This window comes from Xiphophorus couchianus, chromosome 17 (assembly GCF_001444195.1).
Source record: "Xiphophorus couchianus chromosome 17, X_couchianus-1.0, whole genome shotgun sequence".
Taxonomy (NCBI): Eukaryota; Metazoa; Chordata; class Actinopteri; order Cyprinodontiformes; family Poeciliidae; genus Xiphophorus; species Xiphophorus couchianus.
In genome coordinates, this window is record NC_040244.1 from 6,862,240 (window position 1) to 6,887,199 (window position 24,960).

The 24,960-nt window shown below is 34.5% G+C and overlaps 1 protein-coding gene across 4 annotated transcripts in view; it reads right to left on the bottom strand.

The window, feature by feature from the left end:
* Positions 1–5,976: 5,976 nt before the first annotated feature.
* The window catches only part of dgki (diacylglycerol kinase, iota), a 73,670-nt gene continuing 54,686 nt past the window's right edge, over positions 5,977–24,960 (bottom strand). For 2 of the 4 annotated variants that reach the window (XM_028043854.1, XM_028043853.1), the window contains exons 22-34: positions 23,373–23,435; positions 19,993–20,093; positions 19,067–19,146; positions 18,774–18,818; positions 17,302–17,371; positions 17,187–17,227; positions 16,989–17,113; positions 16,376–16,401; positions 15,351–15,388; positions 12,874–12,994; positions 12,742–12,778; positions 12,301–12,400; positions 5,977–10,835 (exon numbers count right to left, since the gene is read on the bottom strand). In XM_028043854.1, coding sequence (XP_027899655.1) covers positions 10,725–10,835; positions 12,301–12,400; positions 12,742–12,778; positions 12,874–12,994; positions 15,351–15,388; positions 16,376–16,401; positions 16,989–17,113; positions 17,187–17,227; positions 17,302–17,371; positions 18,774–18,818; positions 19,067–19,146; positions 19,993–20,093; positions 23,373–23,435 — 958 coding nt within the window. In that variant the 3' untranslated portion in view covers positions 5,977–10,724. The remainder of the gene's footprint in view (positions 10,836–12,300; positions 12,401–12,741; positions 12,779–12,873; positions 12,995–15,350; positions 15,389–16,375; positions 16,402–16,988; positions 17,114–17,186; positions 17,228–17,301; positions 17,372–18,773; positions 18,819–19,066; positions 19,147–19,992; positions 20,094–23,372; positions 23,436–24,960) is intronic. The other 2 variants (XM_028043856.1, XM_028043855.1) reach the window with 2 other exon arrangements.

Here is a 24,960-nt window from a genome sequence, read left to right on the forward strand (position 1 = left end):
CGTTCAACAGATTGTGACAAATTGAAACTTCAATTGACCACAAATATTCCTATCATGTTTAAGACAAAACTCCTGCAAGAAAATTTCATTTAAACTGCTCATAAAAACTATGAACCTTGACAAAAACACAATTTACTTCTAAATAAAACCAAGCTAAAGCATGTAGAAGTATACGTAAACTTATAGAATATGGTTAAAAAAATTATCTAATTATTTGGTAGTTTTTTCCCACAAACTTAAAATGGAGCCAATTTAGCCTGATTTAACGCAAAAGATCTGGAAAGTGTCTTATTTAATGTATGTAAACATCAGGTTTTGTGTACAATTTTTAATTTTTTTACCCTTTCCCGACTTATCCTTCTGTCATGAGAATAGTTTGATTCTACGTGACCTTAGTGCAAACTATGTTTTAGCAAAATCAGGCAAATATTATTAAAATCATTTAATTCTGCTAGGGTAGTTTAAAGTTATTTCTGGTTAATAAGGTTGCCATATTTGATGTTAGATATGTATCAAACAAAACACAGAAAGCACTGGATTAAATAGTTTTTATTTGTTTATTTTATACGCCTCCCTTTAACAGCAGTTTGCTTTTAGCTCAGTTGTTCAGGGTATATCTCATTAAAAGGGTAATAGACTGTACACTAACAGCTTTATTCAAATTTCTTCATACGTTTTTGGCCTGGAAATGCTTACAAATGAATAATGCAAAATATGTTTATTTGAAACCATTAAACCTCAGGCACAACAGTTATTCAAATTATCCAACGGTTCAAAACATTGAGTAACTGATCTAAAGTCTAGAAGCATCCATTGAAATACCAACTTACTCAACTAACATGTTGTTTTTTTTTACTTAGTCATATGATGACTCAGAAGTATTAAGGCATGTGACATGTTTGTTTTTAAGAATCATATAAATCTGAGTTTATTTCTTTGGCTCTATAGCTACATGTATGATAAACAATTATGGTGTGGTACGTTCTGTTTGGCTGTAGCTCTCAGATGTGTCTGAAGATATTCACACCTGATAGTCTGGTAGATCGGTTCAACTGGGGACCAGAATTACAGCTTTTCATACCGTAGTGTAAAAAAAGGGAGTTGTAAATTACAGCCAAAAAAATCTCAGAAAGTTTTATATCTCACAAGTTTTCTAGAAAAAATTGTACATTTCTGAGTTTCAAAAGTCGAAATCTCAATATTTCTGAGTTTTTTGGGCGGAAATTTTAATCTTCTTTCTATTTATAATAGCCCTAACACTAAGTCGTACTTTAACGCAACGCTGATCCAAACTCATTGAAAATCCTGTTCCAATCCTCGCCTGTGGTGGCGCTGCAACAAGAACCGCTGAAGGAAGCGGCACGAAAACCTCCGAAGAAGACATGAACGTAGCTTCTTTCTTCATAAAATGTAAACAAAAATGGAGTAGCGTGAGATTTGAGCGGTTGTAATATTTCTGGATAAAATCTGAAGACGTCCTTCTGTGAACTTCACACATTAAATATGTTGAAACACTTTTCCTTCCGTCCTGTTGACCATTAACCTTTTCACAGTTAGCCTTTATTTACATTCACACTACAACGGTTTGTTCTTTAGCCACATTGTTACTCATTGAATGATAAAGCTAAACCGATTTAAATGCTGTTTTTTTGTAATTCAAAGCTCAATCGCGTTATTTATCATGACAAGCTTTCCAGAAATGAACTCGTGGTAGAATATTTTGCTCTTGGCCTGTTTGTCACAAGGAATCCACATGACTTTCATGTCATTAACAGTAAAGCCAATGGCAACATCATGAGATCCTCATATCCCGAGACTTCAAAATTATCCTCAGTCAGAGTCATAATATATTTTGGTTTTCTTTGTATCCTAAACTTCCTTGTTTTTAATTTAAAGAAACGCATAATATCACTTCCTTAATTAGATTTTACATCATATTCTGTGTAGTAATAATGAGGCAAGTATAACTTACTGATACACAGGGAAGCAACCAGATGAGGCAGATTATTACTTAAACTAGAAAATTTCTGAAGAAATTTAGCCGGGGCCTGCCAAGGCGTGCCCGTCGGTTTGGGCCCGGCGTTGTCATGCTACAAATTAGCATCGATGCTAAAGAACGCCGCAACGTAATCAATGGCATGTGGAGAATCACAAGAACGTTAAGTAAGGTGGACGTGCATCATTCAGTATGATTTAAAATTTTCTCAAGGCTTTTATTTTGGAAGTTTTGTTAAACTTCATTTCAAAGGGCCAAACTAATCCCATGTGTAATAGTCATTGGGTTAAATCAGTTATACAATGCTGAAAACGCAAGTAGTTGATGTAAAAATATTAAAGGCTTTTATTTTGGAATTTTTCTTAAACTTCATTTCAAAGGGCCAACCTAATCCCATGAATAACAGTCATTGGATAAAATCAGTTATATAGTGCTCAAAACAGCAATAATGTCATGTAAAAATTCTCAAGGCTTTTATTTTGAAATTTTCAGTATGCTTCATTTCAAAGGGCCAAACTAATACCATGTGTAAGAGTGCTTTGGATGAAAAAGTCAAATAAAGCCAAAAAGAGCAATTACATGATGTAAAAATATTCAAAGCTTTTATTTTGAAATTTTTGTTAAACTTCATTTCACAGGGCCAAACTAATCCCATGTATAACAGTCATTGGGTTAAATCAGTTATATAATGCTCAACAGAGCAAATATCTGATTTAAAAATATTCAAGGCTTTTATTTTGAAATTATTATTATGCTTCATTTTAAAGTTCCGAACTAATCCCCATGTATAACAGTCATTGGGTTAAATCAATTATAATGCTCAACAGAGCAATTATCTGATTTAAAAATATTCAAGGCTTTTATTTTGAAATTATTATTATGCTTCATTTTAAAGTTCCAAACTAATCCCATGTGTAACAGTTACTGAGTTAAATCAGTTATATACAGCCCATAGCAGCAAGTAGTTCTAAAGGCCAGTTCAGTCCTGATCTGTTTCAACTGAGTCTTCCACTATATATAGAACTACAGTGATGCGTATTTGTAGTCCTAACCAGCAGCCAATAGCCTCTTGAGTTCCGTTGCTATGGTAAATAAGTTTCACACCAAGGTGTGAACTGTTAGTGAGAGAGCCTGAGAGCCTCAGAAAATCCTGTCGCATTACTTTGCTCTGAAGCACCGTGACAGAAAACCGTACGGTCTAGATAAATTTCGAAAACATTTTACCGGAGCAGACATGCGTATCAATGTCAGGACCGATTTTGATACCAATCGTGCGATATTTGTGGGCGTGACGGCGATTTCAAAATTATTTTGGGCTCAAAAAATCTCTTCATTTCTCACTCTAGCAGAGGGGCACTCAGACAGAGAGACACTCTAATTTTAGGAAAAATGAGAAATTTTGGGTCGCTTAGAGGCAAATTGTGGACAAACCGTAATTGGTATCGACGAGCCGTCTTCACTTTCGAAGAGATCACAGACGTATCTACAAAATGAAATTTGAATGGCATTTCTACGTGAATTCGTGACGACACAGAAAATCCTCAAAAATAGGGTATTTCTAGGATTTTTCCCATTGACTTATAATGGGGTTTTTTTCGTAGTTTTTTGCGAATTATGTCGCCACGTTAAGCCCAAATCCCACCAGAAGTAATAGCAACAATGGCGTGAATTTTCTGCACGTTTTGATACCTCTTTTGTAGGTGTGCACGCAGCGGTATGAGCCGCATTAACGGTTACGGATGAAAAATAAAGAATTATAATAATATTAAAGAAACCTTTCTTGGGAGAATAGCAATAGGTTCCTGCCATTGCTTTGAATGGCAGGCCCCAATGAACCCAGGTGGGTCTAATTAGACCGTAAAGAGCTCAGGAAGAGAAATATTGTGTGATTGGTCACAAACCCGAAGTGGGCGTGGTCACGTAATGGACTTCCCAGGAGTTGTGTTATTTACAGTTCCTAAAAGAAGGGGTGAATGACTCACAACACACATCAGCATGGTAACAGAGCACAACACTTCAACATCTTTAAATGCCAAACCAAAAGCTGACAGAAGTAACAGGAAGTAACTAAATCCTAAACTTTACTGGAAGACATCAGTCAATGAAAATTCACAAAGAAAAAAAAATCCAAAGATGTGAAATGACAGCAGTCACTCTGATTAGAATGACAAAACAATATTTATTAATAGAATTAAGTGATAAAGAACTTTATCTTGTTGGCCAATGATGAGACTTAGGAGGATGTCATAGATGTAGCGAGGAAATTCAGAAGCAAGTGAACAAAATGGCAAATACAGAACCACAACTGGCAGAAACAGGAACCAAACAAGGCGATTCGTCCTCCTTGCCTCTGGACTTCACTCCTTTCTTTCTGGAACCAGATGAGCTTTTCACAACATTTGGCAGGTTTATAGACAGTGTTTGTAGGAAAATTATATCAAAAATAGTTGATATAGAAAAGCATAAAAATCTCTGTGTCATTGTACTCATTTTATTGGTTAATATATTTGGAAATAAAAAAAGGCAAACTTCTACCATAACTCCACTTACGGTGAGAAAAAGTCTTCATTGACGTCTTGTCTTTCACTGAAGTCATTCGCATTTTGTGGCTTTGGCTGCTATTGACCAAGTTTGGCAACAAAGAAAAGTAAACAAAAGGAAACTAATTTTTCAGATAGCACTCTGAGGTTACAGGGAGTTCAGCGGCGCCTGTTTTCTACCTGGAAGTTGGGATTTCTGCATTCCTAACAGAAAAAATCTACAGCAATGTGTCCCTGTTGGCATATTTGTCAAAGGTTAGGGGCAATTAACCAAACAATATATAACGATAACTAGATTAATTAGCAATTTATTAAGCTGCAAAGAAAACATATCGGTAAAATAATAAAGATGTTCTATTTATTGCACGTCTTGACAGTTTTTAAAAGTGTTTCTTTATGAGATTATGTTGGTGATTGTTTACATATGTGTAACAAGCTTCAGTAAAACAAAAAAGCTGATTTAGATTGCTATAAACTAACATTAGCATCATGTTGAGCTGCCAATGGTTCTTTTTGAATTGCAAAAGTGAATGGAATACGAAAGAACTGAATTTTCCCAACTTTACCTTAAATCAATAGCTAATAAGTGGATAAAACCTGGACTGAATTGGCTGTTGCTACCAAAGACACATCCAGCTGCTTTTGGAATGGATAAAGCTGATTAATGTTTAGAAAATTCTAATGTTTTTAATATATTATTCTGAAACATTTTGAAAATCAGCGGGCCGGGTTTGTGTTATTAAACCAATCAAATTAAAGTAACTCCATTAAATTTGCCAAGAGGAGTGTTCCTATATCCAGACAGAATTAGCTTGTCTGTAGCTACAAAGTGTGTAGTTGAGTTGTATTTTATTAAATTAAATATAAATGAAGGAGTATGGACACATTTATTTAGAGAAAATCCTCAATAAAGGAAATCTTGTGTTGTTCTCCTATTTCAAGTTGCATTCAATAATCAAATGATTTTAAAAACAATCAAGACCATGATAATGAGTGGATGTAAACTTTTGACCAAAACTGTACATGTACTCGGTTTATGTGTATTTATACCAATACTTAATAAACAACAATGAAAATAATATATATATTAAGTGAATATTTGGCAGGGTAATGATGGCAAAAAATACTGAATGTGAAATATAGTAAATAAATGATAGTCTGAATTGACTAAACTTAGCATTAGCATCTTTGAGTTAGCCTAGAATGCTACTACCATATTACTTTAACAGATATTTTACGAATTAAACATGTAAAAGTTGTATTATATGTTGATAGTTACCAGTTTGACGTAAATATTAGCACTAACATCCTGTTCAACAAATGGGAAAATGATGTGGTTGCACTCTCGCTGTAGCATGCTAGTAGATGCTAGCAGTCACCACGTTAGCATCGTTAGCACAAATTACATCTACAAATAAAGTCTGTTTGGTGAGCTTGAAATAAATTTGATGTACTTTATTTGACAAAATATGGACTTTGTACTGTAATGACCATCTTTACATATATACTGTACACGTACTAAACCGCATAACTTCGATACATTAGTGGTTTTCAGTCGGCTCCTTGTTGCAGAATTAAACACAGAAATCAAGAAGTGTGGAGCCCCTTCTACATCTAGATGTCCAATGACAAGCACTTTTGTTGCAGATCAATGAGGAAATCACCAACTTTCCTCCAACATTCACTCAAACAGCAACTGAGGTCAGAAACAAAAAGAATCACCAGTTCTTTAAATAAACCTCAAGTAATCTCAGCAGCAGGAAAATGAAATGTAAAAGCAGAACAAAAGTACTGCCCAAACTTGAAGGAAACTCATCTATAATTTTCAAAACTAGAATGATGTAATACTTTAAAACAACAATAATGCCATTTTTTTATGTTATTAGCCAGAAAACGGACCCAAAAGAGGTAAGAAAACGTCATGCACAAGTGAGATGTGTTTGTGTCGTTCAGAACAGGCTGGACCTTTTCACACAGTCACCTCTTAGAATCATTCACATAAAACCCATTTGTCTATAATCCCAAAAGGAAGCGCTCTGAGTTGGAAACCGGACAGCCAAAGCCATCGCAGGAGTCCTGCATTTCGCAACAAACATTTGTCGTCATCCAAAAGTAAAACTAGTTCAGAAAGTTTCTGGTAAAAGTTGCAGAATGTCATGAGGAAGACAGAAGAGTCTGATTCAGGAATGTCATCAAAAATAATGCTGATCATTAGCATTAGCAATTAGAAAGTGTCTCAGTTTAAAAAAAACAGCATATACCATTTTTTTTATTATTAAAAAAACATTTAATCATGTTTTAAATTGAAAAAAAAAAAATCTTTTCAAAACAGCAGCACAAAAGTCCACCTTTTAATTTGAGTACATTTATTCAGTAGAGAAAACAAATATTACAAATTAGAAAACGTTTTAGTTTGAAGCAAATGTTGGCTTTGGATGAAAATATATGACAAATTCATGCCATTTGAATTGTCATAAATAAGGACATTTTAAGAAAGTAATTATTCAACCCAATTTATAACATATTAAAAAGTTAACAAAAATGTATATGTTTTTGCTGAAGCTGTGTGGAATATTATTGAACAAAACATAACATTTCAGTTTATGCTGCTGCAATGAATGATATTTAAGGCTTTCTACCAGGGCTGCCAATAAATGTAACTTTTAATCACACGAAAACAATAAAACTTTGAACCTTTCAATTAAGTTAAATAAAATCATCGTGCCTTTCAGAGTAGATCTTTTCTTTAAATTATTTGGATCAAAATAAGGCCAATTTAAGGAGGAATCTAGAAACTAAAGTAAATTAAAATATACACGAAACTTCCTGAACATTTTAGTTAATTTCACAGAAAACCTTGTAAAGTTGTTTAATTTCTCTAAAATACAAAAGAAATGAAACTCCAACTCGACATTGCACATTCAATACTCCTCGGTGCTAAATGCTCGACTGTGTTAAACATTAATGTAATGTAAACAACCAACAGAGAAATGTAAAAAATGAAATAAAAACAAAAATAAACATCTTTATATTCTACTGAATATGGCTCAGATGGTTTCTGTTTTTTTTGGACGAATACTGCAAACGCACTTTGCTTGTGGTGAAGGATAAATTAATCTGTACACTTTTTTTATTTTGTTGGATATGTTGTGAGTCACATCTTCCTGCTACACGTTTCTATGGAAACGCCTTATGATTCAGGACGAGCCAATAAAAATGACAACAGGTTTCGGTTTGATTCAAAGTAATAAAGCTGCTGGGAGATCCCAGACTCGTATTTCCTTGTTTTTATCGCTGATCAACAGAAATACATCAGCAGCTCAGGTCATTTCCTCCTTTAAGCCAGGTGTCTTATGTATGGCAGGCAGATTTAGCATAAAATCAGTTTCGTCTGACTATCTGTAATTAGAATCCAGGTACCTAAAAATGCATTTAGACTAAACTGAAATTCTGACGATAATAATTCAAGATATATTCAATTATATTTTTCAATTCCTTTCAAAATACCTCAAGTTGCGTCACTGGGTTTGTCATTTATTTGTAATTACAATTCAAGACACTGCATCTTGAACATAATTAAAAATAAAATGTTTAGATATCTGAATTAAGAATTGCCCCCTTGTGCTACACTGTAAAACAGAAGCGTAAATTTCCAGATTAATCTCGGAAGCTTTCTAGGAAAAATACAGAAATTTCTGAGCTTGAAAAGTTAAAAATTTGCCAGAAAAAACTCAGAAGTTTTGAGATTAATTTCAGATTTTTTGTAATAATCTTGGAAACATCTGAGATGTAAAAGTATAAAATGTCTGAACATTAATATTTAAATTTCTTGAAACTTTCTGAGGTTGATCTAAACATTTCTGAGTTTTTTTCTAGCTACTTTTCCGACTTTTGGAGCTCATAAATTTCCTTGTTTTTTCTGGGACATTGAGAAACATTATTTGCTTTCAGTTTCATTTGCATCAGTCAAATATCTCCCATCTAAAAATACATTTATGATATTTTTAATATTTGTGTTATTAGATATCTTTAGATAGACTTATGACTATTCAGAATAAAAAGTGAGACATCTTAAATTATTTTATGACTAGTCATAATTTAATCGTTCATACCTGAAAGTTGTTATAATTATTGTAATTAATTGTATTTATGTTGGTTTAAAGCTTCCTTACAAATCAATAACACAATTTATACTAGCCAGAATGTATTTACTAATACATCTAATCCTAAACCAACTTGAGATATTTGAAATATAAGTGTATTGAAACTGATTTTATGTGAAAACAGCCTGCCATATCCTCACCTTTCTACCCTGACAGGTAAATCAATCAATGACGATTTGCTAAGAAAATAGTGAATTTGACCCTAAGGAATGGGTTTTGTTGAAACAGAACAGCTAATCTATTCCAGTTTTTAAAAAATGTGTTAAAAAACAAGCAACACTTTAGAATATTTACATTTCAGGCAAAAACGGATTAATTTTGCATTAGTGGTCCAAAAGTTCAAGCTGTAATCAACACCTACAGACACCCGCAGTACAAAAGTTTAAAAATAACCTTTAATAACGTTTATCTTTTATTGCAGTAGGAGTAGTATACATTTGGGATGCATAAAAGCTTGTGTTTATTAATCCCTGACTTGTAGTTTCTCTATGGTTTAATAAATCAGAGATTCAGACGTCTGTGGCTCTTTGTAAGTCAGGACATGGTTATAAAAACACAATTATGCTTTTAACTTGGTCCAAATCTACAGTAAGTCATGCGTCAGAAGCACAGAGCAGCCTGACCTCAACAAACAAAACATTTATCTTGACTCCATGCAGATAGTGATTTCCACTGGTTTGGAAATCATAATCACAAAAAGAGACATATACAGTCTGCTAAACTCTATCAGGATTTTACCTGAAATATAAAATAAATGTTCAATATGTGGAAAAAAACACCTAATGTGTACAGTTTCTCTCCTTAAAGCCTCAAGAAACACAAATTATTTAAACATGAGGTAATTTTTAAATAAAAGTCAGCTGGAAAACTGAAAACGGTTTATTTCTGGGTGTCTTAGTAGCATAATGATCCAAACTTATTGCCAAATAAACACTAAAATGGACAAAAATCAGCTTTTATATGTCTGCAGACCTAATGAAACATGAATAAATTTGTGAATTTCAGCTTTCTTACAGAGCAAAATGAAGCTGCTGCAATAAAAGATAAATTTTTCTAAAGGTTTTCTCAGCATTTTACCAGGGGTGTCTGTACATGTGGATGATTTCTGTTTATTACGTCACAGACGAGATCAGCTTATTAATGTCTGCATGTGCACAACTGGGTGAAAGGTCAATGTGTTCGTAAAACAAACAAGTTCAGTCGTGTTGATGATGTTGGTTTGACTCCAGACCGGACGGACGGCACGAACAGGACGACCAACGCAAAATGAAACCTGATGTACAGATGAGCTACATTCAGTTTTTTTAGTTTGTTGTTTTGCTTCAGAGAAGATTTGTGGTAATTGTTTCACATCAAACATGTGACCTCCACTTTGGCTGTTTTGACTCGTATGTAAAGGAGAAGGAGCACGCTTTTGTTTAAAACATTTTTTAAAAACCTTCTCTGATAACACTGTCCGTTGTTTCCTAGAAGATCTTTGTTTGGGAGAAATAGAGCGCTGCAGTTTGGTTTCTGTACTTGAGTCATAATGAGCTGTGACTCATCGGGCGAAAACAGCAGCATGTGACAGACAGGTTTGAGTTCACCTGGAAATCCAACCTGGATTCATGAAACGGTGGTTATTTGGATTAGATATGACACCACAACAGTGTAATGTCTTTGGCACACAGGTTTATGGGATAAATATTCTGCTTTGATCGCAATCCTGATCATTTTCCAGACTTAATATAGTTGCAAAATATGACCAAAACAACTCCATTACAAGACGAATTGCACTTGCAATTGTTAAAAGTTAATCAACCAGCACAACCAATAAATAGAATAAATAAATATAAATAAATAGTCGAGCGTTAAAATCTCTGCTGCAACGCTGCCGCGTTCGGAGGCAGTTCGTTTCCTGGTTCTCCTCTGCACCTGCGGAGTGAAATCTGGCACAGGTGTGACACTTCCCTCCCGGTTCCTCTCTGCTCCGGGCCGGTGCAGAGTCCAGAGTCCGGCGGGAGAGAGCGACGGAGCGTCAGCGCCTCAGACGGCCGTCTCCAGGTCTTCGTTGGTGCCGGATGACGTCTGCTGCTGGGAACTCAGGAAGACGGCGAGCTCAGAGTCTCCTGCTGCTTGGTCCACCGCCGTCTTCCCCTGTTGATAAACAACAAGGATTGGAGATTAACTCAACGTCAATCTGTAGGTCATTCAACAAAAAGTATGTCGAAACCAAACGTTTTCTCACTGTCCGACACAAAATCAGAAAACATTTTCTTGTTTTATTCTGCAAATTTCACTTTTTTTGCATGTTTTTGTATTTGATTTGAGTCTCACTTTAAAAAAACAGACTTGTTTTCTGGCAATAAGTTAATGTTTATTGGTGACCAGAAAATGAACTTTTTTAACTGTTAAGTCACATGCCCGTTACCTAGCAACCCCAGCAGAGTTCCAGAACATTTGGCCAGCTGGTTTTATCGCTCTATCAAGATCAGGAATGTCTTTAAAGGGAAGATCGTGGCAGAAAGTTTTGATGAAACTTTATATTAAGAACTTCTTGAATTTAATTAAAGTGAAACATCTTTTCGCTTTGACCTAATTTAGCAGAATACAGATAATTGATAGCATAATATTTCAAAACACAACTGTAACCTTGAATGTTCTATTTCTAGAGTCTAGATCTGATTTGATACGTGTGACTTACTGCATTCTTGTTAGTTGTGCAGGAGGCTCCACATTTGCTTTTCAGAAATGTACATTTGTGTCTATTTGCAGCTATTTTCACATGCTAGTGTAAACATTGCGTTAGTGGGAGTGGCCAGCAGTAACTTAACTGAATTTAACATGACAAGAGGAGCATAATAGGTCACCTTTGACAATCCCCCATCCCCCCAAAAATGTCTATTTAATAAAAACAAAACAATTTTTGCAGCTGTGGGGAAACTTTCAGCTTGTTTTTTTTTTACTGTGGTCCCCCTTTGTTTCTGCTCAGCAGCTTGCAGGTGTATTGTAGCACAATGCCAGGACACAAAGACATCAACAATGATTCTTTAGAGAAGGAAGTGTTCCTGTACATCAGTCTAAGAAGGGTTATTTCCAAATAATTTGATGCGGAAGTCCATTGTTTACAAGTGGGAAACATTCAACAGCTGCCTGTCTTTGCAGGAGAGGGTTTCTCAGGGAAATGGTATGAAAAAAAAAAAAACAAAACCAAAGTGTGCTTCCCCGCCTCAGTTAGCATCTTCGGTTTCTTTTTTGATTATAAATTGCTTCCACCACAGAGTTTATATTTTAGGATTTCAAGCTAAACCAAAATCAGGTTTAAATGCAGAAGCACAGGTTGAGTTGAATTTGACTTATTTTTGCAAATAATTACAAACTACACATCAATTTTCCCTTTGCTATATTAAAACAAACCATATTTTGCTGGTTTATTTTAAAATGAAACATCATGAAACTAAAACTGAGGCTGCACAAGAAGTTAAGAGAGACACGCCCTTACAGTCAGCAAAGCAACTTCTGGGTAAATCATTTACATGTCCTGTTGATCTGAAGTTATTCAGCTGGAGTTACTGAAACTGATTCATGTCTTTTCATTTCTGCCATTTCATCTGTTGGTTACCTGGAAGTTTGTCTTCCCCAGTGAAGCGCCGGCCTCCACCAACATCCGACACACTGCATGCTGCTTCTCTGAGGCGGCTTTGTGCAAGGCGGTCTCCCCCCTGCAGACACAGGAAGGCTAAGCTAAATATAACTGTGTAGTTTGATAGTCGACGACATTAACAAGTAGACAACAGTGACGCAAAACTGACAGAAAACAACAATTAGCAGGACACAGATTGGTTTCTGGTGTGAATTCACACAAATGTCCAACTATAAATATCTTACCTGGGTTAAATGCCATTGAATAAAAAAATGGACCATTTTCAACACATTTTTGACATCTAACCACATTTCCTGTAAATGGAGTGACTATACATGCTGGTGAGAAACATGCTAATGGAGTTTAACATCAGCAAATCTTCATAATTAATACACAACGTGAACATATTTTCCAACCTACTTGTCTCTGTCGGTTAAATCCAGGAGAACTTTTGAACCTGCAGAGTAAGAAACAAATAAATTAATAATAAAATATCATAAAAATCATCTACATTATCTACCAAATGTATTAGAATAAAGTCCAGTTTCTCACCTTGCTGCAGGATGAAGCTGACCAGATCTGTGTGTCCGTTCTGGGCAGCTAGATGTAAAGCAGAACAACCGCTGGAGTCTCTCACCAACAAGCTGACTCCTCGACGTACACTATCCGTCAGCTGGACAGAAAATATGCCACAATGTAAGTAAATCTTCAGGTTTTATGCAGAAAGTGAAAAAAAAAATACGTTGAAATCACATGCCACTTTTAAGAAGTGCTTTCAGGCATACTTTGGATCATTGCTTTTAAATTTCTAATCCAAACCTATAGAGGAACAATCCAGAGTCAGAGTGATGGACTCAGACCTGAACCTTCAGAGTCACATTAAGGCAGTTACAAAGTCAGCCTTCTACCAACTAAAGAACATTTCCAGGCTTTCATTTCCGACGTATCACCGGGTTAGTGCCAAGCCGTTCAGCAGTTCACTGCTAATCTGGAACAAGCTTTCAGAAAACTGCAAAACAGCTGAAACACTGACTTCAGCCCACCTTGTTAGAGCTGCCTTTGACAAGAAGTAATGAAACACTGATCAACATATTTGATGTGTTGGTGATTTTGACAAAATGTTATGTTTGTTGCTTGTTTCATAATTGAACACTGAATGATGCAAGTCTTTATATTTGTTGCTGCTGTTACACCTGAATTTCTCCTTTGCGGGACAATATTTCTATTTCTATATCACTTTCAACTGCTTTGTTGCTGAAATATGCAATGCAAATAAACTTGATTTAGAAAAAAGAGGAAGTGCTTATGAGAAACCGGTGCAGTTTAAGAACCACAAACTTTCGAGAAACTGGAAACGGATGGAACACCCAATGTTGCATCAACACCTTTAACATCGATTAAAATTCAAACCTGGCCAAATCGACCTACGTTCAGAGAAACATTTTGTAAACAGATAAGACAAATATTGAGCTACTGAGCAGAAGTATGTTTGGTGGAGTTTTAGGTTGCGTTCAGACTGCAGCTTGAAGTGACCCAATTCCGATTTTTGTTTGTTTTTGCTATAATGCAACCGGTAGCTGATTTTTTCATGACATTCTGAACAACACAGGTCGGACATTTTTCGACCCAGGCCATTTAGATATCCGATACATATCTGATCTTTTCAAATGTGACCTGAATCTCAGAAGATCGCATTCATCCAACCTGAACATCATTGATACTCGACAAACGTCACTATTCTGAGTCCTGATGCTCGCAAGCGGGAAGAAAATCAACAACCCGGCGGACCATAATGAAGATTAAGTAGTTACAACTTCAAATGTGTAAGCTAAGTTCTACCGTTCGCATCCATGTTTACTTCCGCAAACGCTGAGCACCACTACTTCTTCTTCTTTTTTATGGCGGTTGGTAGAACCCTACTGAGCACATTATGTGACGTTATTGCGCCCTCTACTGCGCATGCGGGACACTTTCAGTCGTTTGCAGTTCACATTACAGATCACATACAAGCCGCATGTATTTGGAAGTATGAACGACCACGCAAAAAAATAAAAAAATAAAAATCTCATTTGACAAAAAAAATTGGAATTGGGTCACTTCAGGCTGCAGTGTGAACGTAGCCTCGGTCAGCAACACATGGACTCATCCAGGACAAATCAAGAGTGAAACACGGCCTCTGCATCCCAGAACTGATAACTCAAGTTTTTGTTTGTATTATGGATCAAGGAGCTCATAAATGCTGTATCATAGTAGCTTTTAGCTAGCTTTGTTGTTGCCATAACATAAACATTCCTCTCTCGCTTATACACTTCCTGGGTCTGCTGCTACTTGGGAAAGCAAAAGTGAAACTTGTTTTGTGCAATGTCATCTCTGCCTCACCTGCTTCTGGTAAGGCAGCTCAAAACTTTGTTCTGACGAAACTAAAAGAGCTGTGTGGAAATTATTGGAAGCTAAACATTTAAATCTAATCTGGACAAATATACGAAGTGGGCAGAATTATGAAGGCACATGACTGTTTCAGATAGCAACATGATCATCACACCTGGAATAGTTTTCTCAAATCTCAACTAAAATACAGTCAAACAATTGTGGACTAAAAGCTAGCTTAGGGACCGGAGACCCAAAATTCAGCTAAGACAAGTCATGTAAGATGAAGCAGGTAGAACTATGACACATAGATTTAAAGAGAAGTTTTATAGGAAGCTTGTTAAAAATAACTTCATATTCAGAGATTCAGAGTTTTGGTTTCTGTATGTATGGGTTGTGTTTGTATAAAACAAGGTGATTTATACTTCAGTTTACAATACAAAGTTGTACAAAAACAGAGAAATATTTTAAATTATGGAATGAAAAATGTGTCAGACTTAATTAATTTAATGACTCACAGGTGCTTTTGTTTAATAGAAATCCTAAACAGACTGGAAAACCCTGTGGATCATTCATGCAACTCTATCCTAACGTAAACGAACAGGCAGAACTGGCTTTAGAGTTTTTAAGTCTTTTTTTTTCCCCAGTGGAAAGTACCGTACCAGTAGAAGATTTCCAGTACTGGCAGCAGTTAGAAGAGCTGCAACAAAACACAAAAACACACAGCGAAGTCACGACAAGATCTCCTCACATGATTTCTGGAGAATTTCATTAGAAAGAGAACATGTAAAAACATCTGACTCATCGTGATTTAAAAGGTTCAACAGATCCAAACCTGTTGTCTCAGAAATAAACCACATGACTGTCTGACTCCTGGATAAAATGTGTGTTTCTAAAAGTGGCCTCAGCAGCACATTAAAATGATTTTATAGGCACTAAATGATCATTATCTACCTGGAGGTGGCACTAGATAATTTTAATGTTGATGCAGAATTGCATAATTAAAATGCAAAAACTTCCAAAAGTAAAAGAAATAAGTTATAAATTGAGTTTATAAGTGGTTTTTGGAGCTTAAAACACAGAAGAAAATGTGCAGAAATTTCCTTTTTAACCTTTATGACGTGAAACTGAAAGCAGTGCAGAAAAATAAAGAGTGAAATGATTAGCAGTAACAGAGAGTTCAGGGAATTCCTGACTGTAAATAACTAAACTTTGCTCCAGGGTTTTCTTTTTTAACAAGACAAGTCCAGGCATGTCTCAGTTAATTCACCAGAAACAAGCAGAATATGGAAATATTTTATGATTCTGGTTAATGCGTCACGATTCAAAAATAACCTCTTGAAATTCTCTTGAACAGTTGAAACTGTTTTAATGCAAAACGAGTTGATGAAGGGAAACGCAGTAATAAAAAGTAAAACACTCAGATTTTTACTTTGCAAAAAGTCGAATAGAAAAAATATGAAAAATTCAGTACAACAAAGAGTTTACATTATTAATTTATTACATTTTAATGGTGTTTATTCTGTTCACTGAATGTTTTTGCCTCTTCAGATTAATTTTCTTGAGTGGTAGCGTTTTTGTTTTCAAAAAAATCTAAAACTTCACATATATGTTACACCATAAAACTATTATGTTTGCTATGTAGGTTTGGATTATGTCATTATTTAATATGGTTGCCATGGGTTACCTTGTTCATCAGGTGTCAGAGGAGCCCTGAAAAAAAAAAAAAAAAAACATAAAAAAGATGAAACATTATTTCATTAAATGTTCCCACGCAGCAAATCTGGTTATTTTAAAAAAAGAAAAGGTTAGCATATATTATTTTTACTCAGGCCTTCCTTCCAGTTGTGCTATATTAAAGTGATACTGGAGGCTCTGTTGTGTTGCCACGGCAACCCCTTGGCATATTTATGCAATTTTTTAATCTATTGTTAAACTTTTGCACCAAGAGCACAATTAAATACTTTACTTATACAGATGTGGAAATATTTAAACACAAACCTTTTCTAAAATTATTAACTCTGAAAGTGCCTTAAAAATGTATTTCTCTTACCAAAAAAGTGACCCATTAAATAATAATAATAAAAAAAACCCCAATGTATTATTTGCTGAACAAATCTGTCATCTACTGACATCTGGTGGTCAACAAAAGCAACTGCAGCCACATTTAACGGCTCAATGTATTCAGACCTCTTCATTAAAACATTCCCCTGCTCTGAAGTCTGAAGCATTAAACTACTAAATAGTACTAAAAAAAAAAAAGATTAAATGAAATGATTCTAAAAAAGTTGCTTTCTTACCCTGCAGCAGGTTCAACCACCAGATCTGGCATCCCAGCCGACGACGCCTGGCTCCCCACTGGTCCCTCATGGTCCAGGATGAAAACCTCGTCCTGACATATTTCTGTCACGAAGTGAAGATGCTCCTGCAGAAAACAGTCAGAGTGAAATAAGAACCTGTTCCCACCAGGTGTGGTGACGTCTGACTGCCACCCTTACCTGAGCTTTGTCAATGCGATAGAAACGATCAGCTGATGTCGCTGAAATCATAAGAAACAAAAACAAGTTGCTTAATAAGATTATACAAAATATTAAATGTGTTTTTGAAACTCACAGTCCAGGAAGCTCCAGTTAGGAGACAGCCTACTGGTTGAACTGGTTATGGGGACGCCTCTGATTTCATCCTGCAGGTAAAAAAAATAAACAAAAAATCAAAAACAAACTATTTTATTATTGAACTAACAATTAAGAATGCATAGATAGATACAGTAAAGCTGTTTTGCATAGTCTTTTCCGGATAAAAACACACAAGGTGGAATAAAAGTAAGCAGAAAAGGAAAGAGTAAAGAACATAAAGGCATCAAAGGAAGCAAGGATGGGAAGGAAGAACGAAGGAATGAGAAACAAGAAGGATGGAAGGACAGCATTTAGGAAATGAAATAGGAAATAATCTCTGTAAATATAAGTAATTTTTTTAGAATCTGAAAAATATATAAAATCCAAACTTTTCCAGACGGCATCGAAACTCTAAATTTAAGAAGCAAGGATATGAAGCTGGGAAAGATGTTTGGGAAATTTTATATCTTGTATACTTAATATTCAAAACAAATTTGTAAAAAGAGAATATAACTTAAAGGTGCAGAGATTGAAAAAAAAAATTCAGAACGGAAATTATGGAACAAACGAGATAAACTAAATCTCTCACTGCATTTAAAAGAAAGTTTAAAAAGTCTTTATGATGAATTATTGGATGTTTTTTGTGTAATTATTAGTTTTCTAAGTTAAAGTCTTTATATAAATAGGGGCAAATATTTTTTCTGCTCATTTTCATTAATGATTTACTTTAGTTGCTACTTGAACTGTTCATGTTTACTGATGAGTGAATTAAATAAAAAATAAAATGAAATGAAATCATTACAAAGAATGCAACATTTTTCAAATGAAAGGTATAACAAATCAAAACCTAAAAATAGAGCTGGGCGATATGACTAAGAGGTAAAACCTCAGTATTTTTCTTACAGCATATCTGAATTTTATTTTTTTAAATTAATCACAAAAGAAAAAATAAATATTTCAATCCTTCCTTCTGTGATTTGTATGTTAGAGGTTTAGAGAATTTGTATTAAATCACGAGAATAAAGTTATAACACTAGCAGAATAAAGATGCAGTTTTACCAAAATAACTTCTTAAAATTACAAGAAGAAAGTTGTTTTAATGAGGAAAAACTCTTGTTTTTTTTTGTATTGGACCTCTCATAAAATTATCACTTGATTCTTCTAATATTTATATTTAATTCTAGTAATATTAACACTTTATTGTCATATTATTTTGACTTTATTTTCTATTCTTATATAAAAAATGAAGGAAATCATAGCCTGGCTTATATTTTGTTGTAGAGTTTAGCTGAATTCAACATTTAAATAAACAGAAGCTGTAAAACAAAATTGGCAAAAAAAATAAAAAAATCCAGATTTTCCAAAATTTTAATTTTTAAAAAACAACAATTGGATTTATCACCCAGCTCTACTTAAAGGCCCAAATGTCTAGAAATATTCCCTAACTCTGTCCCTCTCCAAGCGAAGTACCTGGTAGTGCACTCTGTGGCCAGTAGATGGCGCCTGGTGTAAATCCTTGCAGGCACAGCAGACAGGTTTGAAGGTTAGCAAGCAGCCGAAGAAGAAACAAAACACACAAACTTCCACACATGTTAAAGTCAAGAAGCTTCCAGCACATGAGGCAACCAGCTTAATAAGCAGCGCTGCGCTCCGAGGTCACCGACTCGAATATAAATAACCCGGATCACACAGAAGAAGAAGAGGAAGAAGCAACAGCAGAGGAGAGAGAGCAGACGGCGATGATGATGAAGATGAAAACTTGCCTCTTGTAATCTGTCGATGTAAAGTCTGCAGGTCTCCAGGTCACAGTCGCCCCTCACAACCACAATGCCTACTGGGATTGCTGGAAAACACAACACACACAAAAAAACACTTTAAATTACTTCCTCTTAGCGCAGTGGTGTCCAAAGTGCGGCCCGGGGCCATTTGGGTCCCCAGCTTGTATTCAAAAATGATACAAATTTGGCTTTTTGATCCAGATGGAGACTTTTAATTTGTAATCAGGGTAAAAATTACCAATGTAATTTTCTTTTCTTGTGTTGTACATTGAAGTACAACAAAAAGTATTTTTCTAACCAAGTTTTAATAAAAGATTGTTTCTTAAATTTGGCTAAATATAGCAAGCATTTAGGAACAAAGTGGCCCAAATCCTGTTCTTATTGCTGAAAATAATACAGTTTAACACAGCAAACATGCAAAATCTGCTACCATGTATTATTACAAATGTAAAGAAAATAAAATTGCACATTTTTGCCCCAAGAAATTGAGAGTAATCTCAAAATGTTTTAGAAAAACTTGGAAATTTGCAAGAAAAAGGTTGTTCTTTTTTTTTTCTTCTAATTTTTCTAGGGGGAAAAAATCCTGTAGATAGTTTTTATATAAAAAAAACTTTTAGAAAATGTTCTTTTAAATTTTTGTCTAGAAAACTTCCAAGTGATTTTGTGATTAATCATAAGATTTCTGAGTTTTTGTTGAATTTGTACTCAAACTGCTTTATTTCAAAAATGTCAAGAAAACTTGTCAAATTTTTCCAGAAAAAAAATCACAAAAAATCAAGTTTTTTTTTTTTACAAACTTGTGATTAATCACAAGTTTTTTGTGAAAATTTACTCAGGTGTTCAAATTTTTCTTGAAAATATTGCATTTATTCAATTTTTTTTAGGAAAGTGATTATTTTAACCGGCCTTACAGATGTCTCGCAGTCGCTCCTTGTCGTACTGCAGCCTGTCGTACTCCTGCAGGCTGATCCGGTTCACACGCAGCCGCAGACGGTCCGGAACCGCATGAGGGCTGCAAGGGAAGAACATGCCAGTGCATGTACGTGCACGCGCACGGATCAGACAAGCTGGCAGCGCACACATGAAACGGAGCAGCGACCCGGAAAAGTATTCACATTTACAACCACAAACGTCAGTCTGTTTATTCAAATTGGGAAAAGGAAATAAAATCTAACGTGGTTTTTAAATGTTTTTATAAATAATAAAAAAAATATTAGACATTTTCAAACTCAATCTGGGTTTTTTAAAATAATGTTTTATGGATTTTTAAGATCAAAAATATTCACCATGTTTCTGCTCATCATGAAACAAAGATGGCCTCCATTTTTGCAGTGTGATAAAAGTTTTTTTGTTGTTTTTTTTTTACATTTGGACAAATGTGCATAAAAAATTTGGACAGGACTTAAAATGCATTTAAATGCTGCAACTTTATCATTTTAGTTTATGTTATGTTTTATATTTAATGTTGATGATTAATCGATTAAAAATTGGAACATTTCGCAGATTCTGTATTTAACCATTTCAGCCTTTTTATGCACTACTAGAAATACATTAACTATGCAAACCCCCCCAAATAATTCAGAAAATAAACACTGTATTGCGTAACACAAAAACAAAGCATTCCTTTAGTAAACTCTTGATCTTTTATAGATTAAATGACTAATTTTTGAATTCACTCATTAATTAATAGCAAAAGGTCCTTAAAAGGAGTTTATTTTTTAAAATGACTTCTCTGAGACTTTTTAAAAAATCTATTATTAATTGATTAATCATGATTAATTATTGTTTCAGTCAAAAATGCATGAATTTAATATTTGAAGCTCTAGGAATAGCAGTGTGTGTTTTATACACTCACCTGAAAAGGTCCAGTTAAACACCAAAAAACAAAGGAATGTTTTGTGTATTACATTTTACCTTTCAGTTTAATTCAGTTTATGTCATCAAATGTCATATCAATGCACTTTGTAAAAAATAATTTCAGAAGTTTCCACCTAAGGAAACCCAGCGTTGAAATTACCAGTGACTTTTCAGCCAGAAATAGGAGCTTGTTTAAACTAAATAATTCCTTAATATTGATAAATAAGTTATAGTTTCACAAATTTTTTAACCTGTAACAAGACATTTTCAGAATGTTATCAGTGAAATAATCTTTATAATAACAATCTAATTAAGTGACTTCATGAGTAACTGGGGGTTTATATTTGTAAAAATATTGAAACCTATATATTTTTCCACTTCACATTAAGCTCCACTGATGTTTATGGTTGTAATGTAACTTCAAGAGGTTTGAATACTTTAGGAAGGCACTGTATGTATTTTGTATTTACGCTCACAGGCACACACAGACACTCACAAATCACAACTAAATCTGACAATTTTGCAACGTTTAGTTCCTGCTGTCTGGTTCTCCTCTTAGTTAGAGCCTTAAAAGATAAAGTCTCACTAACTGGAGGCTGTAAAACATTTTTAAATCTAATTCAGCAGCACAATATCAAATCTGAGCTCTGGTGATGTTTCAAAAGATGCTGGAAAAGAAACAAAAAACCATCGGAAACTGTCCCTGCACCTCAACATGTTACAGAATTTTAAAAAACAACTCACTTTTATTCCTCAGATATTATATAAGTAGGTATTTTTGTATGGAAAGGGCAAAGACATCACATTGAGGGGAGATCTAATAAAAGCAGAGCTCACAGTAAAATTAAAGGGACGACAGCAGGAAAAAATAAAGACGAGGCAGAAGCACACTGAGAAGACGTCAGCATGCCGCCAAACACTTCCTCGCTTTAGTAAACACTTCCTGTACAAACAGACACTTACATTCAACACAGCACAGCAGTTTGACCCATATTTGATGCTTTAAAAAAATATATATACAAAAAACCTGCTTTACGTTTTAAAATGTGTACGTTTTCCCATCAAACTTATGAACTTGTGCTGTTGCAACACAAACATTATTGTTTTTAATCATAAAAGAAACATTTTCATAAACTCTAAAGCTAAAATTGGTCTTTTTGTAATAAATTCTTCAATATTCTTCTGGTCTAAACACGTTTTGATCCTTCTGAACTGATTAAGACAAAACAAACAACTAACAATTATGTTAGTTATCAAATAATCTATCAATTATGCTGACGATTAATCGGACAAAAAACGCAGATTTTTTAATCAAAGCTTAAAATGTTGGAAATAAATAATTCAATTGCTTTTTTAAATAGCAAAATAAACATTTTATTGCCTAAAATGTAATCACATAGTGTAGATTTAGTATTTGTAGATGCAAAGGACGCATCTGCATCTATAAAATACTTTATCAACTTGCGAAGCTAAACTATGTCACTTAAGAAGTTCTGAGTAGGACATAGAAAGTTTTTTTTTTATTTAACTGCAAAATTATATAAGTTCTGAACAGTTCTGGCCTAATCACTGCTCTGAGCATGTTGTTCCTTCAGCAAATGGCTTTTTTTAGAGTCTGTACTCCAGTTAACGATTAATTGATTAATAAATTAGTTGACAATTATGTCAATTAATCACGATTAAATGATTAATCTAATTAATTGTTTCAGCTCTGCAAAGAAAATGCACAAAAATAAACAAAATTACACCAGACTGTAATGGCACCACAACATTCAAATCTACCAGAATGTTTATGGTCACATTTACTGTCATAGATAAGCACAAATATTGCAGAAATAATTGGAATTATTTCTAAATTAGCAAAAAGAACAAAATCTTTTATTGTTATTGCAAAATCCTGGTGAGACTGATGAATGTGAAAAAATACTTAATGAGTGCAGAAACGGTTATTTATTGACATTTTAACAGTTTTTAATGGATTTTATCAAAACATTTTGGTGCAACTGGCCCTTTAAGAACATTTAAGATTTTAATATGAGTTTGACACCTCTAATATTTTGCGACAAATCTCTTAAGGAATTATCTTATTGTTGCTAAAATACTATTTTCTGTTTACCCACCTGTTAATTGAAGTGAGTACGCTTAAGCTGAGATTCTTTTTATTTCAAATTCTGTAATGTTTATTACCTGGAAACTATTTAAAACCCAAAAGGTTTTCCTCGCTGAAATCCCTTCCTCAGATCTGACTTTTGCTCAGAACATTATGATTAGCTAAAAATTAAACTGTAGAAATAGCTGCAGTGATTTCCGTGACACGGCCTTCAAATATGGGCCAAACCTGACGGATAAAACGTGACGGCACCTTTTCATTCGCGCCGACGTGCACAGAGACACGCGAGCGTCCAGCGACAGAACAGGGGTTAGAGGTACTTACACAGAGAAGGAGTCGGGGGGAGCAGAGAGGCGGCGCAGATCAGCTGCACACACCTTCTGAATACTACAGCCGCACAAACGCAAACAAATACGACAAACACGGGAGAGAGGACGGACGGATGGCGGTGGAGAGAGGAGACAACAAGAAAGAAAAAGAAAAGGTGGGGTAAGTGTGTTGGACGGATGAAGAAAATAAGAAAAGGATGGAGAGGAGGAGGAAAAGATGGAGAAAATCCCAAAAGGTAAGTCGACAAAACATTGATAGCACAGTCCCATAGCAGTGACACTAAATACTACAACAAGAAGCTAAAGTCTTTACTCTTCTTTCTACCACAAAAGGCTGGGCGATCAACAGATTTTATCTTTTGAAAATTACATTTTTGGGGGGAAAATCTGGATTTTTTTCCACTAATGTGCTCCCTGGGTTGTCGGCCATCTTGTATGAGAAGCGTGTTTTTCCGTTTCTATTTATTATTTATTTATTGTTTTTCCGTTTCTATTTACTAGTTGACCTAGTTATTCAGGTCAATTATTATTATTATTATTATTCAATTAATTTTTAAAATGAAAAATAAAGCTAATTTTTTCCCCCAGAATTTTGACTTCTGAGATCAAGTCTGAATTTTTTTTTTCTCGAGTGGCCCCAAAGTGTTTCTGTACGGTGCTGTATTAGGGCCATTTTAGGTTAATTTCTGATAATAAACTTAGAAATATTTAGATTAATTTCAGACATTTTCTAGAAAAAAACTAAGCAATATCTGAATTTCAAAAGTCAAACATTTGCTAGAAAGAACTCAGAAATGTTTAGATTATTTTCTAGAAAAAAAACCCAGAACATTTCTAAGTTCCAAAAGTTGAAAAATTTTTACTTTCGAAACTCAGAAATGTCCCACTTTTTTCTAGAAAATTTCAGAAATTAATCTCAAAATCTTTTTTTTTTTTTGCCTCCAATGCCCCTAATGTGCGGGTGTACTTCTGTACATAATGTTACAGGAATAAAGCTGAAATAACACCAGAATAAAATCTTAATATTTGCAGAATAAAGAAGTAATTTTATGAGAACTCAGACGCAAAAAATAAATTAACTAAATATTAATTACCTGAGCTTTTTTTTCTCCAATAAAACAAGTTTTTCCTCATAGTTTTAAGACATTTTTCTAGTAGGATTTAATCTTTATTCTACACTAACCCTCACAGAAGTGATGACTGAAATAAAAGAAAATTTTTTAAATAACGTGAGAAAAAAAGTTTAAGAAATCAAAAATCGGATCAAATATAAAAATATCTTAGACTTTATTTCTCGCCCAGCCCTTCTGCCACATACACACATCTACTGTAGCTCACTACGAAAAGCAGAAAAAAGACTCACATTTACATTTATATACTAAATACAGGGAGATGACAGAGAGTGTTAAATCCTCAAAATGTCTCCTGATCTGTAAAACCTCCACATCTCTAATGGTTTCATTTATTCAAGCACATGTCCCTCCTTTGACTGGGTCAAATCTGCAGAGCGATGCTGAGAGCAGTGAACTCACCAAACAGATTGTGTGACTCGGTTAGTGTGAGCTGCAGCCCGGTCTCTCTGT